This window comes from Scardinius erythrophthalmus, assembly GCF_964197995.2.
Source record: "Scardinius erythrophthalmus genome assembly, chromosome: 13".
Classification (NCBI taxonomy): domain Eukaryota; kingdom Metazoa; phylum Chordata; class Actinopteri; order Cypriniformes; family Leuciscidae; genus Scardinius; species Scardinius erythrophthalmus.
In genome coordinates, this window is record NC_138233.1 from 41,062,228 (window position 1) to 41,079,334 (window position 17,107).

General features: G+C 40.6%; 1 protein-coding gene across 3 annotated transcripts in view; it reads left to right on the forward strand.

Annotated features, from left to right (window-relative positions):
* The first annotated feature begins 6,537 nt into the window (after positions 1 to 6,537).
* The window catches only part of slc43a3b (solute carrier family 43 member 3b), a 47,016-nt gene continuing 36,446 nt past the window's right edge, over positions 6,538 to 17,107 (forward strand). The window contains exons 1-2 of one of the 3 annotated variants that reach the window (XM_081383596.1): positions 6,538 to 6,630; positions 16,772 to 16,980. In XM_081383596.1, the coding sequence (XP_081239722.1) occupies positions 16,797 to 16,980 (184 nt within the window). In that variant the 5' untranslated portion in view covers positions 6,538 to 6,630; positions 16,772 to 16,796. Of the gene's footprint in view, positions 6,631 to 16,680; positions 16,981 to 17,107 lie in introns of those variants that run through there. The other 2 variants (XM_081383594.1, XM_081383595.1) reach the window with 2 other exon arrangements.

A 17,107-nucleotide genomic window follows, 5' to 3' on the forward strand; every position in this document is an offset into this window, starting at 1 on the left:
ATTTTTGTCAGAAATTACATTTCCATTAGTAACAATCCTAATTCTTGATATCAACAATTACATTTTTACTAGATAAAATGCTCATTCTAGATATCAAGAATTGAATTTCAACTAGTAAAAACTATAATTCTTGATATCTGTAATTGTAGTTTCACTAGTGAAATGTCACCACAGGCTGCCATTCAAATTCAGTTGTTGATATCAAGAATTCATTTCTTTCTAGTTGAAATTCTGAATACACATATCAGCTTTGTATTTCTTACTAGTAGAAATATAATTTTTGATATCAATAATTACATTGTTACTAGTAAAAATGTGAATTCCTGATATCAAGAATTACGTAGTTACTAGTAAAAATGTCTATTCTAGATATCAACAATTGAATTGCTACTAGTAAAAATGTTACTTTTTTGATATCTGAAAATGTATTTCTGATATCAATATCATTTCAGATATCTAAAATGGCTTTTGTAAGAATTGATAAATTAGGAAATTCCAGACAGTCTGTTTCGGGGGTGACCAGACCCTGAGAGGACAAAAGGACCTCTCTGGAGATTAGCATTTGAACTGGCCCTCGTGCACCATCGAGACGAAAGTCTCACCTCCGAGTCATCCGAATCTACATCTCTTTCCCTCTCCCCTCACCCCTGTCTCTCATGCTCAGATGATTCACCTGAATTCCCAAGAAAATGTATAGTTTAATGTGAATGATTATCACAGAGTATTTATCATGTTTGGTATCATTTAAAATGTCACAGTGCGACTGGTACAAATGTCTCTCTCCAAATAAGTAAAACACAAGGTAATAAGGTTTTTAAGAGTTTATGGATAACTGACTTACAAAGGAAGGTGGGGTCCGTTCTTCGTACGTTGCTTAAAACATCCGAGATCAAATGAGACATCCAAGATGATATCATCGTGCTACTCATGATCTGGCTAACTCGGTTCTTCGAACACACTTGCCGGATATGATTAGTATAGCTGGATTGAGTTATCTGAGATAATTGCGCGTTCATGCTAAGTTTAAAAGGGGATATGTATCGATAGTAGAAACATTGATCAGCAACGCTGCTATTGGCTGTTCAGCGTGGCCAAAGAGCGCGCCAGAGCCCGCCTTTTAGATATTCTCTGAGCGCGCTCAGTCTTTCTCCTCAGCAGAGCAAGAACTAATAGTCGAAGTTTATTCGGAATTTTAATGTTTAATCAAAACGCCAGGGAACACCTCAAAGTCTGCAAAAGCCAGGAGAGAGGGCTGACAAAAAGTAGCAGACAATTTAAATCCGTTAGAAGTGGCCATGTTAGATGTTTTTATCACTTATTAGCCTATATTTTTGTATTTTAATAATTGCATAATAGCTTTGTTCATTGTAATGTCAGAGTCACCACACTAGAACATGGGAACAAATAAAAGTGAAGTACAAAAATATTCTACATAATGGTAGCCTAATTTTTAGTTATATAGTTTCTTTTATAAAAGGCACTGTTAAATAAATGGTGTTCTGTTTATAAAAGCAACCAAGAAAAAGGCTGAGAAAAAAAAAAGATCTTACTCTCCTACACTGTAAAATATTTTTAGCTGCATTAAATGAAGGCCATATAGTCATTTCAACTGTTAAATCTTGAGTAATGATGAATTGCTTTGACTTGTGAAAGTGAAAACTAATAAACTTATGTTAATGTAAAAATATTTTTCCCAAGTGTAGTTCATTGTAATGACATTACTTTTTCCTCTTTTGTGCACTTTTACACAATACACACTTGTATCTGTTCCCAAGAAAGTGGAGCTGAAATATGTGCACTAAGTGGACATTTTCTAACTTTCCAAAGGAAAGAAAGTATAAGACTTTGTAATGTCCATTTGTTTCCATTGCACTGGACAGTGAATAAACCCTCTCAGATAACGGTCATATGGAGGAACTAGCCTACCTGCAAGTGCATAAATAACTTTACTTCATTTATACTTGTATGCTTTATGGCTGCAATATAAGTTGCAGGATTCCACATCTACAGAAAGGCCTACAGAAGAGTCTGCACAGACAGAGGAGACACAGGCCTACAGGTGGACAGTGGATAGACAACTTTTCCTTTTTATTTGTTGCATGAGGCATGTGTCTAATATCTCTTGTTGCAGGCACTTGACCACTGGCTTTTCTTTACAAAGAACAATTGAAATAAAACTCAAGGAACTAAGCATATTTGTCTTTTATTAAACATTTAATGAAAGGTGTTGTTTTTTTTGTGGCAATGTTGTGTAATATGGCACATGCAACAATGCCACAGGCCCTGTCAGGTGTGCAACCCTCAGACTTTTCAGACACTGAACTCTTCCCTTTAGTTAGCCAAAGTTCATTTCATTGTGTGCCCTTGTCCTGGCTAGAGCTGCATTGTAACTGGTTTGGGTCAGGGAATGGGGTCATAAAACACCTGTCTGCAGGAACATGTCATAATCACCTATGAAAAATGCAGTTCTGTTAGGATCAGCATAAGTGTATGTAATACAGTGAGCTTGATATTTAATTGTGGAACTTTTCTTACCACTTTCAAATAATGTGCAGGAATGTGAATCTCTGAAAATTCTTAAGTCATGCACAGATCCTGGCCATTTTGCTTTCACTTTTGTGATATGGAAGATTTTAGTCAACTGCCTTTTTTTTATTTGATATAATATTACTAATCTGGAATATTAAGAATCACAGTAGTAACTGGGCTGCACATTTACATTGTGAACCCCCTTTCTGTTCACATAATCCCCTTCATTGAGGCCTTGATGGCAGTCTATGGTTAGCCTATGGTCTATGGTACCAATCACGTTAGTGAAGCCTGAGTGACATATCTGTAATCGGCATGGTCATGATTGTATGATCTTCATAAAAAATTATGATAGCCTAAAAAAAAAAAAAAAACACTGCTTTACAACATTGGGTCTTAAGTGGCTTGGAAATGCCAAAAAACAAAAAAAAAATAATAATAAAAAAAAAAACTGTCTTTTAAACATAAAAGCGACAAAAAAAAAAAAACGACAAAAAACGACAATCTCACGAATCACGAGAAAAAATATATATCTCAGAAAGTGTTCTATCGCGCTGCGCTGGACTTCCCGTATCAGCTCCGCTTATGAAGCCGGGATCTAATCCTGTTAACATGAAATAAGCCTGCTCGCGAGCAGGTTTAAGTTTGCGCACATGTTGCTATGACAGCAAGTCCAGGAAGAGCGTTGAAGAACCAAACAATCCAAGATCATGCCGAATCGCCAACAATCAAATCCAGCTAAGTGAGTTAGCGACGTACGAAGAACGGACCCGTGGTCTCTCAAGCAAATGGTCACCCACCCCCATGAATGTGCGACCACTGCATGCACATTTATTTTGTTAGCACACGTTTCCTTGTGAAAGGTTTGTGTATATAAGGAGATGCAGCAGAGAGTTCGGGGCCTTTTCTGCACTTCAGATCGGTCCGTTAGGCTGGGAGATATAGATCTCTCAGCCTCACGTATTTCTTAATGTTGGGTTTGCATCTTCTCTCTATTCCATAGCATTTGATGTTTTGTATCGATTATCTTTGAATTGATTATGAAATTGGCATGATACATTTACCTGACATAATAAATTGTTACATTTGATTATTCTAACTGACTTTGACATTATTTTCATTGAAGAGTTAAACGGAATAGTCAAACATTCGCTCACTTTTAGTGAGGCACAGATATTATTAAAACCTTTCATTTATGGAGTCAGATGAAATAAACGAGTAAATATATGATTAATATATTACAAATTTAACAATACTTTGCATGAGTGAGGACAGAACACATGAGACCTTCCCCGTGTATTGGCGAACCGGCAGATTGGACCAATTTCACGGGCCTTATACTTTCTTACTAGAACAATCACATTCATGATATCAGAAATGAACATTGTCTTAAAGATAGTTTTTACTAGTTGAAATTCAATTCTTGATATCTAGAATGAGCATTTTATCTAGTAAAAATGTAATTGTTGATATCAAAAATTGCCATTGTTACTAGTATAAATCTAATTCCTGGTAGGCTATAAGTAACTATAATTTGAACTAGTGAAAATTGAATTGTTGATAACAAGAATTCATATCCTGGAAATGAATAAAAGTTAAAACGGCTTGCCATAATAGCCAGCTCTTCTGCCGGGGTGTAATGTGGGGGTGCAGGACCAACACCTGTTTCTTTCTGCTCCGCCTTTTTCTTGGTTGCTGTTATAAACAGACAAACACATCATTTAACAGTGTTTTTTTGTAAAAGATACTAAGAACAGTAGGCTACAAGTAGAAAAGTTTACCATCTTGTCCTTCACTTTTACTTGTTCCCATGTTCTAGTGAGTCCTGAGGTGGCTCTGACATTAAGCAATTATGAAATTATTAAAATACAAGAATATGTAATAAGTGACAGAACCATAACATGGTGAGCACTTGCTCATTTAATTTGTCTGCTACTTTTTGCCAGCCCTCTCTCCTGGCTTTTGCACACTTTGAGATGTTCCCTGGCGTATTAATTAAGGTTTCATATTCTGCACAACCAGGGCCGGCTCTAGCCCTTTGGTTGCCCTAGGCAAGATTGAGTTTTTGCGCCCCCCCCCCCCCCCGCTCTTTATAAGAAAATAAGAAATAAGAAAATTGATAAGTGTCAAGCCTTTATTTGTTATAATTTTGATGATTATGGCTTACAGCTTATGAAAATCCCAAATTCAAAATCACAGAAAATTAGAATTGATATGAATTGATATGTCATAAGCTGTAAGCCATAACAAAGTCTTGTAATATCACTTTGCATGTAATGAGTCTATATAATATATTAGTTTCACCTTATAAGTTGAATAATTGAAATAAATGAACTTTTGCACGATATTCTAATTTTTCGAGTTTCACCTGTAGTCAATCCAACACTTCAACAAGCAAAATATTACTTAAATGATACACTCTAATAAATTGCACATACAAAAATGCTACAAAGAATGTTCATTGATGAACAAACAAAAATGCTCTAATAGTCACTCCAACACTTCAACAAGCAAATTATGACTTGAAGAATCAACTGTAAATTGTTTATACACAAATTCTACAAAGAATGTTCAAGGATATTTACCAAATTGGATTAATTTAAGCAAATTATGACCATTAAACTGGTTTAACTATACCTTCTACAAACAAATGTGCTATTATGGATAATGTATGTAGCCTACCACTACAAAATTAAAATATTTCAGTTCTTTTAGTTCTATCTCAAATAATAAAATATTAACAGTTGTTTCACCTTCAAAGTAACTAGCAAACTATAGCTTAGTGACAGCAATGAAACGTCCAATATTAGGTGATGTAGGCAATACTAAGTAAATTTATTTCATTGGACACCTTAATAGCTAAGATGAGAAGACTTACTCTATACTGAGCTTTATTTTTTATCTTCTTCCTTTCTCCGTTTTCGTCCCTGTGCACCAGAGGTTTAGACCGCTTCATTTTCGATCAACGCGCCAGCAGCTGAGCACTTCCCTAACGTAACGTAACGCAACCCTCCCGCCCCCCGCCAATCCAGAAATGGTAGACAAAAATCATAAATTCAATCTAATAATCAGGTTGAAAAGTAATTAAACGTGTGGTTGAGGGGGCGCCCTTTGCCCTTTGATCATGTTTAATAAACATGTTTTATTTCGCGTTTCGTTCTAATTTTATGATTAATATGGGAAGTAGATAGGGAGACACTAGAGTGCGTCCGCGCCCCCAACACATTTGTCGCCCTAGGCAACCGCCTAGTTCGCCTATAGCAATCGCCGGCCCTGTGCACAACCTTCAAGCAATAACTCTTGCTCTGCTGAGGAGTAAAACTGAGCGCGCTCTTTGGCCATGATGATCAGCCAATAGCAGCGATGCTGATCAATGTTTCTACTATCGATACATCCCCTTTTAACCAGCGCATGAACGCGCACTTATCTCAGATAACTCAATCCAGCATAGCCTACTAATCATAACCGTGTGTTCAAAGAACCTAATTAGCCAGATCATGATTAGCACGATGATATCATCTTGGATGTGTAATTTGATCTCGGATGTTTTAAGCAGCGTACGAAGAACGAGCCCCAGAGGGCAGTGCACTCCACACCGGATTATTGTTATTCTTGCACGGACTACATTTCCCATAACTCACTGCCTGGACCCATCACCCCATTAATGTGTCTCATTAACCGTGTTAACTCACCCTATAAAAGCCTGTCACTCCTGTCACTCATTGCTGAGTGTTGTGTGAGTTAGTTCTGCACTGCTGAGCATTAGTGTCCTGGTTCTCCTGTGTCCGGGTTTCTCGGTTGGCCTCAGCCCTGTACCTTGTTATGGTTTGGACTGTTAGCTTATGACCTTTGGCTGTTAGTGGACTTCGATTGTGGATTTACCTTTCAATAAACTGTGTTTGGACCCTCAATGAATGAGAGTAAAGCCAGAGTCAACACACAATACACCATAGCTTATCTGCTAGTGTTCTCTGCCAGAGTGGTCTGGCGATCAGAGAGAGAGAGAGAGAGTGAGAGAGTGTGTGTGTGTGTGTGTGTGTGTGTGTGAGTGACGGTGTTTCCTCATTCTCTGTCTCTCAGTCTTCTCTTCACTCATGACCGGTGAGTTCATTCTTCGCTTTAACATCACATCATAAACACTGCACTGCACGAGAAAGAGGAAAGATCGGAGAGTGTGTGTGTGGGTTGAGACCTAACGGAATATTTTTCAGTCTATGGTTGAGACGGAGACATTGGACCGATAGCAGTTTAGCAATAAAGATTGATTTTGTAATGCATGTCTGTCTATGTGAAGTAATAGCTTGTAATATAACCAACAGCGAACAAAACAGCTTCAACATATTTATGCAGCTTCTCTTTCTGCTGTCATGATACTCATGTGCTTGTAAGTTGAAATCAACAAAGCTTTATAAGTCATAACCGCCAACATGTACAATACAACATTCAATTCGCATTTGTACAGCGCTTTTCACAATATATTTTCGTTTTAAAGCAGCTTTGCAGAAAAGAGTCCACATTACAGTTCAGATGATCTGTCATCAGAGGAAACTGTGGTTATCGATTTCAGAAATGTACAAAATCACGCAGTTAACGTCATGTATTATGATTTTAGGCAGAAAGCTCACTGAAGTAATTATTACAAGTTGTGAACATGATTACAATAGAAAATGTTGTGTTCATAACATAATGAATTGAAACAAACAGTACATGAAATAAATCAGCAAATAAATGAAGTTAGGGGGAAATAATAAACAATAATGGTAACTTACAATAAGGTTCATTAGTTACCATTAGTTAACTACATTAGTTAACATGAACTAAGAATGCACAATACTTCTCCAGCATTTATTAATCTTAGTTAATATTAATGTCAACATTTACTAATACATTATCAAAATCAAAGGTTGTATTAGTAAACATTAGTTAATGCACTGTGAACACACAATCAACAGCTGGATTTTTATTAACTAGCATTAACAACGATTAATAAATACAGTAACTAATGTATTGCTCATTGTTAGTACATGTTAGTGAATACATTAACTAATGAACCTTATTATCAAGTGTTTGTCTGTGTTATGATTGATATTTCCTTCACAATAAAAACAGAAGTGTGTATGAAACTAACTTCAGTTTGAAACCTCTGTTCGAGACTGAGATCATGATGGTCTGCTATCACACAGGACTATGAGCTTTAACTGACTATAGAGCTCAGACTGATCATTACACACACACACACACACACACACACACACACACACACACACACACACAGAGTCAATAAAGCGTTCTGTGCACTGAGTATCTTCAGGCCTTTGGGCTCGCTGAGATCTTCAGCTCTGTAAGCTGGATTTGGGGAGAGTGTGTGTTTCGTGGCTCTTTGAGGAAGTGTAGTCAGATATCTTATGATGTTTGACAGTAAACTGCTGACGAGATCATTCAGCACATCTGTGGTCACATGATCGTGTGTGTTCGTCAGGGTTATTCTTAGTCTTCATCACATGGACTCTGTGTGTTTCACCGTCCTCCCTTTGTTAGTGTATCATCATGATTCTTTACTCAGTTCAGGTGTGTGTCTCTGTGTTCAGGTGTGTGTGTGTGTGTGTGTGTGTGCCATCCTCTCTATGCAACTTCAGTTCTATTTGTGTTCATTATTAAAGATTGTAACTCTTCTTCTTCGTTGATCGTTTTCCTCGCCACACAACCTCATTACAGTGTTGATGAACATAGCAAAAAATGTATTTGATGTTATGCATAGAAAATATATTTATTTACATGTGCACAAACGTCCATGCTTTAAATCTGTAATCTTTACTGGAAACTAAATTAGTGTGTTTTTTTTTTCTCTATTAACTGAAAAATTCAAAATGCAATTTATATGACTTGAAGGCGTATAATGTGAAATGAGCTGGTTTTTAATGTCTGGATTAAAATTGATATCTGATTTCTGTTCTGAATATCTTGAAAAGAAAAATGTATTAGTTTGGCAGGATCATTTTACTGTCGTACTAAATATTTAAACAAAGCTATTTACTCAAATTCATGGAGTGTGATCACATGCAGAACATCTTATCTTACAATAGTTCAGGTTCAAGACACTCAGAATAGTGTCGTGTGCTGTGACTCCTCAAAATGTAATGACATTTATTAATTATGAATTTATGATGTTTAAAAAGAAATTCTGATTTAGGTGTCTGGAATATATATACACACACACTGTGTGTGAAATTATTCGGCAAATTGTATTTTTGATGATTAATTTTATTCTTGAACAACTAAAGTGCTCTTGGTCAATCCAAAATATTAATAACCCCAAACCGGAATATTTAAGGAAGTAAAAGTGAGGTTTTGGATTTCTTAAGAGAATATCTGTGTGTGCACAATTATTGGGCAACTGTTAGCGTGGAGAATTATTGTGCAACAAAATGAAAACCAAACATTTTTCCATCTCACTTTAATTTTTTATCTGGTAAAAGGAGAATAATAACAACTCAAAATGTACAAATTTCTGACATAAAAAAAAAAAAAAAAAATTCAGTGTCCAATATATCCAGCCTTCTCTTCTATAACAGTCATAAGCCGTCATTCATGGAGCTTTCCTTCACCCGTAATTTCCCGCTGAAGAAGTCCTCTATAGGGTTTAGATCCGCTGAAGAAGTCCTCTATAGGGTTTAGATCCGCTGAAGAAGTCCTCTATGGGGTTTAGATCCGCTGAGGAAGTCCTCTATGGGGTTTAGATCCGCTGAAGAAGTCCTCTATGGGGTTTAGATCCGTTGAAGAAGTCATCTATGGGGTTTAGATCCGCTGAAGAAGTCCTCTATGGGGTTTAGATCCGCTGAAGAAGTCCTCTATGGGGTTTAGATCCGCTGAAGAAGTCCTCTATGGGGTTTAGATCCGCTGAAGAAGTCCTCTATGGGGTTTAGATTCGCTGAAGAAGTCCTCTATGGGGTTTAGATCCGCTGAAGAAGTCCTCTATAGGGTTTAGATCCACTGAAGAAGTCCTCTATAGGGTTTAGATCCACTAAAGAAGTCCTCTATAGGGTTTAGATCCGCTGAAGAAGTCCTCTATAGGGTTTAGATCCGGTGAAGAAGTCCTCTATGGGGTTTAGATCCGCTGAAGAAGTCCTCTATGGGGTTTAGATCCGCTGAAGAAATCCTCTATAGGGTTTAGATCCGCTGAAGAAGTCCTCTATAGGGTTTAGATCCGGTGAAGAAGTCCTCCATAGGGTTTAGATCCGGTGAAGAAGTCCTCTATGGGGTTTAGATCCGCTGAAGAAGTCCTCTATGGGGTTTAGATCCGCTGAAGAAGTCCTCTATGGGGTTTAGATCCGCTGAAGAAGTCCTCTATAGGGTTTAGATCCGCTGAAGAAGTCCTCTATAGAGTTTAGATCCACTGAAGAAGTCCTCTATAGGGTTTAGATCCGCTGAAGAAGTCCTCTATAGGGTTTAGATCCGGTGAAGAAGTCCTCTATGGGGTTTAGATCCGCTGAAGAAGTCCTCTATGGGGTTTAGATTCGCTGAAGAAGTCCTCTATAGGGTTTAGATCCGGTGAAGAAGTCCTCCATAGGGTTTAGATCCGGTGAAGAAGTCCTCTATGGGGTTTAGATCCGGTGAAGAAGTCCTCTATGGGGTTTAGATCCGCTGAAGAAGTCCTCTATAGGGTTTAGATCCGCTGAAGAAGTCCTCTATAGTCCTCTATGGGGTTTAGATCCGCTGAAGAAGTCCTCTATAGGGTTTAGATCCGCTGAAGAAGTCCTCTATAGGGTTTAGATCCGCTGAAGAAGTCCTCCATAGGGTTTAGATCCGCTGAAGAAGTCCTCCATAGGGTTTAGATCCGCTGAAGAAGTCCTCCATAGGGTTTAGATCCGGTGAAGAAGTCCTCCATAGGGTTTAGATCCGGTGAAGAAGTCCTCTATAGGGTTTAGATCCGCTGAAGAAGTCCTCTATGGGGTTTAGATCCGCTGAAGAAGTCCTCTATGGGGTTTAGATCCGCTGAAGAAGTCCTCTATAGGGTTTAGATCCGGTGAGGAAGTCCTCTATGGGGTTTAGATCTGCTGAAGAAGTCCTCTATGGGGTTTAGATCCGCTGAAGAAGTCCTCTATAGGGTTTACGGTGAAGAAGTCCTCTATAGGGTTTAGATCCGCTGAAGAAGTCCTCCATAGGGTTTAGATCCGCTGAAGAAGTCCTCCATAGGGTTTAGATCCGGTGAGGAAGTCCTCTATGGGGTTTAGATCTGCTGAAGAAGTCCTCTATGGGGTTTAGATCCGCTGAAGAAGTCCTCTATAGGGTTTACGGTGAAGAAGTCCTCTATAGGGTTTAGATCCGCTGAAGAAGTCCTCCATAGGGTTTAGATCCGCTGAAGAAGTCCTCCATAGGGTTTAGATCCGCTGAAGAAGTCCTCTATGGGGTTTAGATCCGCTGAAGAAGTCCTCTATGGGGTTTAGATCCGCTGAAGAAGTCCTCTATGGGGTTTAGATCCGCTGAAGAAGTCCTCTATGGGGTTTAGATCCGCTGAAGAAGTCCTCTATAGGGTTTAGATCCGCTGAAGAAGTCCTCCATGGGGTTTAGATCCGCTGAAGAAGTCCTCTATAGGGTTTAGATCCGGTGAAGAAGTCCTCCATAGGGTTTAGATCCGGTGAAGAAGTCCTCTATGGGGTTTAGATCCGCTGAAGAAGTCCTCTATGGGGTTTAGATCCGCTGAAGAAGTCCTCTATAGGGTTTAGATCCGCTGAAGAAGTCCTCTATAGGGTTTAGATCCGCTGAAGAAGTCCTCCATAGGGTTTAGATCCGCTGAAGAAGTCCTCCATAGGGTTTAGATCCGCTGAAGAAGTCCTCCATAGGGTTTAGATCCGGTGAAGAAGTCCTCCATAGGGTTTAGATCCGGTGAAGAAGTCCTCTATAGGGTTTAGATCCGCTGAAGAAGTCCTCTATGGGGTTTAGATCCGCTGAAGAAGTCCTCTATGGGGTTTAGATCCGCTGAAGAAGTCCTCTATAGGGTTTAGATCCGGTGAGGAAGTCCTCTATGGGGTTTAGATCTGCTGAAGAAGTCCTCTATGGGGTTTAGATCCGCTGAAGAAGTCCTCTATAGGGTTTACGGTGAAGAAGTCCTCTATAGGGTTTAGATCCGCTGAAGAAGTCCTCCATAGGGTTTAGATCCGCTGAAGAAGTCCTCCATAGGGTTTAGATCCGGTGAGGAAGTCCTCTATGGGGTTTAGATCTGCTGAAGAAGTCCTCTATGGGGTTTAGATCCGCTGAAGAAGTCCTCTATAGGGTTTACGGTGAAGAAGTCCTCTATAGGGTTTAGATCCGCTGAAGAAGTCCTCCATAGGGTTTAGATCCGCTGAAGAAGTCCTCCATAGGGTTTAGATCCGCTGAAGAAGTCCTCTATGGGGTTTAGATCCGCTGAAGAAGTCCTCTATGGGGTTTAGATCCGCTGAAGAAGTCCTCTATGGGGTTTAGATCCGCTGAAGAAGTCCTCTATGGGGTTTAGATCCGCTGAAGAAGTCCTCTATAGGGTTTAGATCCGCTGAAGAAGTCCTCCATGGGGTTTAGATCCGCTGAAGAAGTCCTCTATGGGGTTTAGATCCGCTGAAGAAGTCCTCTATGGGGTTTAGATCCGCTGAAGAAGTCCTCTATGGGGTTTAGATCCGCTGAAGAAGTCCTCCATAGGGTTTAGATCCGCTGAAGAAGTCCTCTATAGGGTTTAGATCCGCTGAAGAAGTCCTCTATGGCAGGGATCAGCAACTCCGGTCCTGGAGGGCCACTGTCCTGCAGAGTTTAGCTCCAACCCTAATTAAACACACCTGAACAAGGCAATCAGTGTTTTCAGGATTACTAGATAGATACAGGCAGGTGAGTTTTTATCAGGGCTGAAGCTAAACTCTGCAGGACAGTGGCCCTCCAGGACCGGAGTTGCTGATCCCTGCTCTATAGGGTTTAGATCCGCTGAAGAAGTCCTCTATGGGGTTTAGATCCCCTGAAGAAGTCCTCTATAGGGTTTAGATCCGCTGAAGAAGTCCTCCATAGGGTTTAGATCCGCTGAAGAAGTCCTCTATAGGGTTTAGATCCGCTGAAGAAGTCCTCTATGGGGTTTAGATCCGCTGAAGAAGTCCTCCATAGGGTTTAGATCCGCTGAAGAAATCCTCTATGGGGTTTAGATCCGCTGAAGAAGTCCTCTATGGGGTTTAGATCCGCTGAAGAAGTCCTCCATAGGGTTTAGATCCGCTGAAGAAGTCCTCTATGGGGTTTAGATCCGCTGAAGAAGTCCTCTATGGGGTTTAGATCCGCTGAAGAAGTCCTCTATGGGGTTTAGATCCGCTGAGGAAGTCCTCTATGGGGTTTAGATCCGCTGAAGAAGTCCTCTATAGGGTTTAGATCCGCTGAAGAAGTCCTCTATGGGGTTTAGATCCGCTGAAGAAGTCCTCTATAGGGTTTAGATCCGCTGAAGAAGTCCTCCATAGGGTTTAGATCCGCTGAAGAAGTCCTCTATGGGGTTTAGATCCGCTGAAGAAGTCCTCTATGGGGTTTAGATCCGCTGAAGAAGTCCTCTATAGGGTTTAGATCCGCTGAAGAAGTCCTCTATGGGGTTTAGATCCGCTGAAGAAGTCCTCTATGGGGTTTAGATCCGCTGAAGAAGTCCTCCATAGGGTTTAGATCCGCTGAAGAAGTCCTCTATGGGGTTTAGATCCGCTGAAGAAGTCCTCTATGGGGTTTAGATCCGCTGAAGAAGTCCTCTATAGGGTTAAGATCCGCTGAAGAAGTCCTCTATAGGGTTTAGATCCGCTGAAGAAGTCCTCTATGGGGTTTAACAGTCATAAGCCTTAATTCATGGAGTTTTCCTTCACCCGTAATTTCCCGTTGAAGAAGTCCTCTATGGGGTTTAGATCCGCTGAGGAAATCCTCTATAGGGTTTAGATCCGCTTAAGAAGTCCTCTATAGGGTTTAGATCCGCTGAAGAAGTCCTCTATGGGGTTTAGATCCGCTGAAGAAGTCCTCTATGGGGTTTAGATCCGCTGAAGAAGTCCTCTATAGGGTTTAGATCCGCTGAAGAAGTCCTCTATGGGGTTTAGATCCGCTGAAGAAGTCCTCTATAGGGTTTAGATCCGCTGAAGAAGTCCTCTATAGGGTTTAGATCCGCTGAAGAAGTCCTCCATAGGGTTTAGATCCGCTGAAGAAGTCCTCTATAGGGTTTAGATCCGCTGAAGAAGTCCTCCATAGGGTTTAGATCCGCTGAAGAAGTCCTCTATAGGGTTTAACAGTCATAAGCCTTAATTCATGGAGTTTTCCTTCACCCGTAATTTCCCGTTGAAGAAGTCCTCTATGGGGTTTAGATCCGCTGAGGAAGTCCTCTATAGGGTTAAGATCCGCTGAAGAAGTCCTCTATGGGGTTTAGATCCGCTGAAGAAGTCCTCTATAGGGTTTAGATCCGCTGAAGAAGTCCTCTATGGGGTTTAGATCCGCTGAAGAAGTCCTCTATAGGGTTTAGATCCGCTGAAGAAGTCCTCTATAGGGTTTAGATCCGCTGAAGAAGTCCTCCATAGGGTTTAGATCCGCTGAAGAAGTCCTCTATAGGGTTTAGATCCGCTGAAGAAGTCCTCCATAGGGTTTAGATCCGCTGAAGAAGTCCTCTATGGGGTTTAGATCCGCTGAAGAAGTCCTCTATAGGGTTTAACAGTCATAAGCCTTAATTCATGGAGTTTTCCTTCACCCGTAATTTCCCGTTGAAGAAGTCCTCTATGGGGTTTAGATCCGCTGAGGAAGTCCTCTATAGGGTTTAGATCCGCTTAAGAAGTCCTCTATAGGGTTTAGATCCGCTGAAGAAGTCCTCTATAGGGTTTAGATCCGCTGAAGAAGTCCTCTATAGGGTTTAGATCCGCTGAAGAAGTCCTCCATAAGGTTTAGATCCACTGAAGAAGTCCTCTATAGGGTTTAGATCCGCTGAAGAAGTCCTCTATGGGGTTTAGATCCGCTGAAGAAGTCCTCTATGGGGTTTAGATCCGCTGAAGAAGTCCTCCATAGGGTTTAGATCCGCTGAAGAAGTCCTCTATGGGGTTTAGATCCGCTGAGGAAGTCCTCTATGGGGTTTAGATCCGCTGAGGAAGTCCTCTATAGGGTTTAGATCCGCTGAAGAAGTCCTCTATAGGGTTTAGATCCGCTGAAGAAGTCCTCTATAGGGTTTAGATCCGCTGAAGAAGTCCTCTATAGGGTTTAGATCCGCTGAAGAAGTCCTCTATGGGGTTTAGATCCGCTGAAGAAGTCCTCTATAGGGTTTAGATCCGCTGAAGAAGTCCTCTATAGGGTTTAGATCCGCTGAAGAAGTCCTCTATGGGGTTTAGATCCGCTGAAGAAGTCCTCTATAGGGTTTAGATCCGCTGAAGAAGTCCTCTATGGGGTTTAGATCCGCTGAAGAAGTCCTCTATGGGGTTTAGATCCGCTGAAGAAGTCCTCTATAGGGTTTAGATCCGCTGAAGAAGTCCTCTATGGGGTTTAGATCCGCTGAAGAAGTCCTCTCCCAGTCCCGTTGAAGCCCAGTCATCTTGTCGCTTCATCGCTTCATCTTGTGTGTGTGTGTGTTGTTAGGAGTATATATACTCATATATATATTGATATATATACTGACGTTCAAAAGTTTGGGATCAGTAGGTTTTTTAATGTTTTTAAAAGAAGTCTCTTCTGCTCACCAAGGCTGCATTTATTTGATTAAAAATACGAAACAAACAGTAATATTGTGAAATATTATTACAATTTAAAGTAACTATTTTTTAATTGAATATATTTTAAAATATATTTTATTCTTGTGATCAAAGCTGAATGTTCATCATCATTACTCCAGTCTTCAGTGTCACATGATCCTTCAGAAATCACTCTAATATGATGATCAAGAAACATTTATGATTATTATCAGTGTTGAAAACAGTTGTGTACATTTTTTGATTATTTGATGAATAGAAAGTTCAAAGGAAGAGAATTTAGTTTGAAATAAAATATTTTTGTAAAATTCTAAATGTCACTTTTTACCAATTGCTGAAAAAAAGTATTAATTTCTTTACGAAAAAAAAAAAAAAACATTCTTACTGACTCCAAACTTTTGAACGGCAGTGTATATAGAATATATAGAGACAGAGAGAGAGAGAGTGAGTTTTTTTTCAGTGATTAAATCTAAATGTTTATTGCAGTCGGTATAAAGACTATATTTGTGATCAGAAGTAGAAGCGTAGACCTGTGTGTTGTCGTGACTGGTGTCGGATCATGTCTCTGAGGACGTTGACGCAGACGGTCACACACACTGAAGAGCAAATCTTGGCTGGTCTTGTGATCGGGACTGTGAAAGTGCGATTAAGAGTTGTCTTATTCTGAGCACGGTTGCATCACTGAACGGCACAGACCATACGGGGAGATCAGAATCACTGCGTCCTGTGCCAATCACACGTCTAACTTCTGCTTTGACTTATTTTAGGCTGTAAAATAAGTCATGAGGTATTGCAGCGTCATCCTATTGTGTTGAACGGCCAGAGGCCAGCTCGTATTCTGCAGAGGATCAGTGTGTTTCTCAATCGATCACAACACCCTAACATTTCAGCCATTCAGACGGGCTGGTTCTGCGGCATTTTTGTCCAGAGCCCATCTCACGCTTCAGTGAGGAATGCAGGAGTCAAGTCAAGTCAAGTCACCTTCATTTATGTGGAGTGAAGGTTTGAGGAGCGAGTGAGAGAAAAATACTATATTTCAGTCACTTCAGTTTAACAGATTACACAAACAACATGTGTCAGAATTAAATTTGTTTACAATAAGAACATGTATTAGGGATCTCGTCACAATGAACTAGGCTAAATAACTTTTTTACAACAGAAATGAAGCATCACTGAACTCACTGAAGCAGGACTGTGACTCTACTTTCCTCTAGACAGTGTTGCAGTATTCTCCTGCTATCTCTGTAAAGCTGCTTTAAAACACTCTGTGTTGTAGAGAGCGCTTTATGAATAATGGTGACTTGCCTTGACACCAGTAATGCCGGATGCGGAAGTCAACATGTTGTGGAATGCTCACACCAGTTTCTTTCCGCTGAGAGATCCCAAAAGGAAGGAGGGATTAGTAAATGGGAGGGAAAGATCTCAGAGGACCATATAAAGAGAGAGAGGGAGAAGTGTGTGTGTGGTCATTTGAAGACTCAGTAAACAGTGCATTCACGTCTCTGGATCATCTCTGAGGTTCTCTGGACTGACTGGCTGTGTGTCTCCTGAAGGAGCCGTGTGACCTCTGACCTGGAGATGTTGGGCTGTGGGGACGGGCGCAGGGTTCGCTCCTGGCTCACGCTGGCCTCAGGGCTCGTGGAGTGTCTGGGCTTCGCCGGCGCCGTGTTCGGCTGGGCCACGCTGGTGTTCGTGCTCAAGAGCGAAGGGTACTTCAGCAGCCTGTGTGTGAACGCCACCATCAACGGGACTGCAGTTGAAGGTCAGTAAACACACACACACACACACACACACACACACACACACACACACACACACACACACACACACACACACACACGTGTGCCTGATGTATGTGTAGTGCTGTTAACACTGGATCTGAAGGTCAG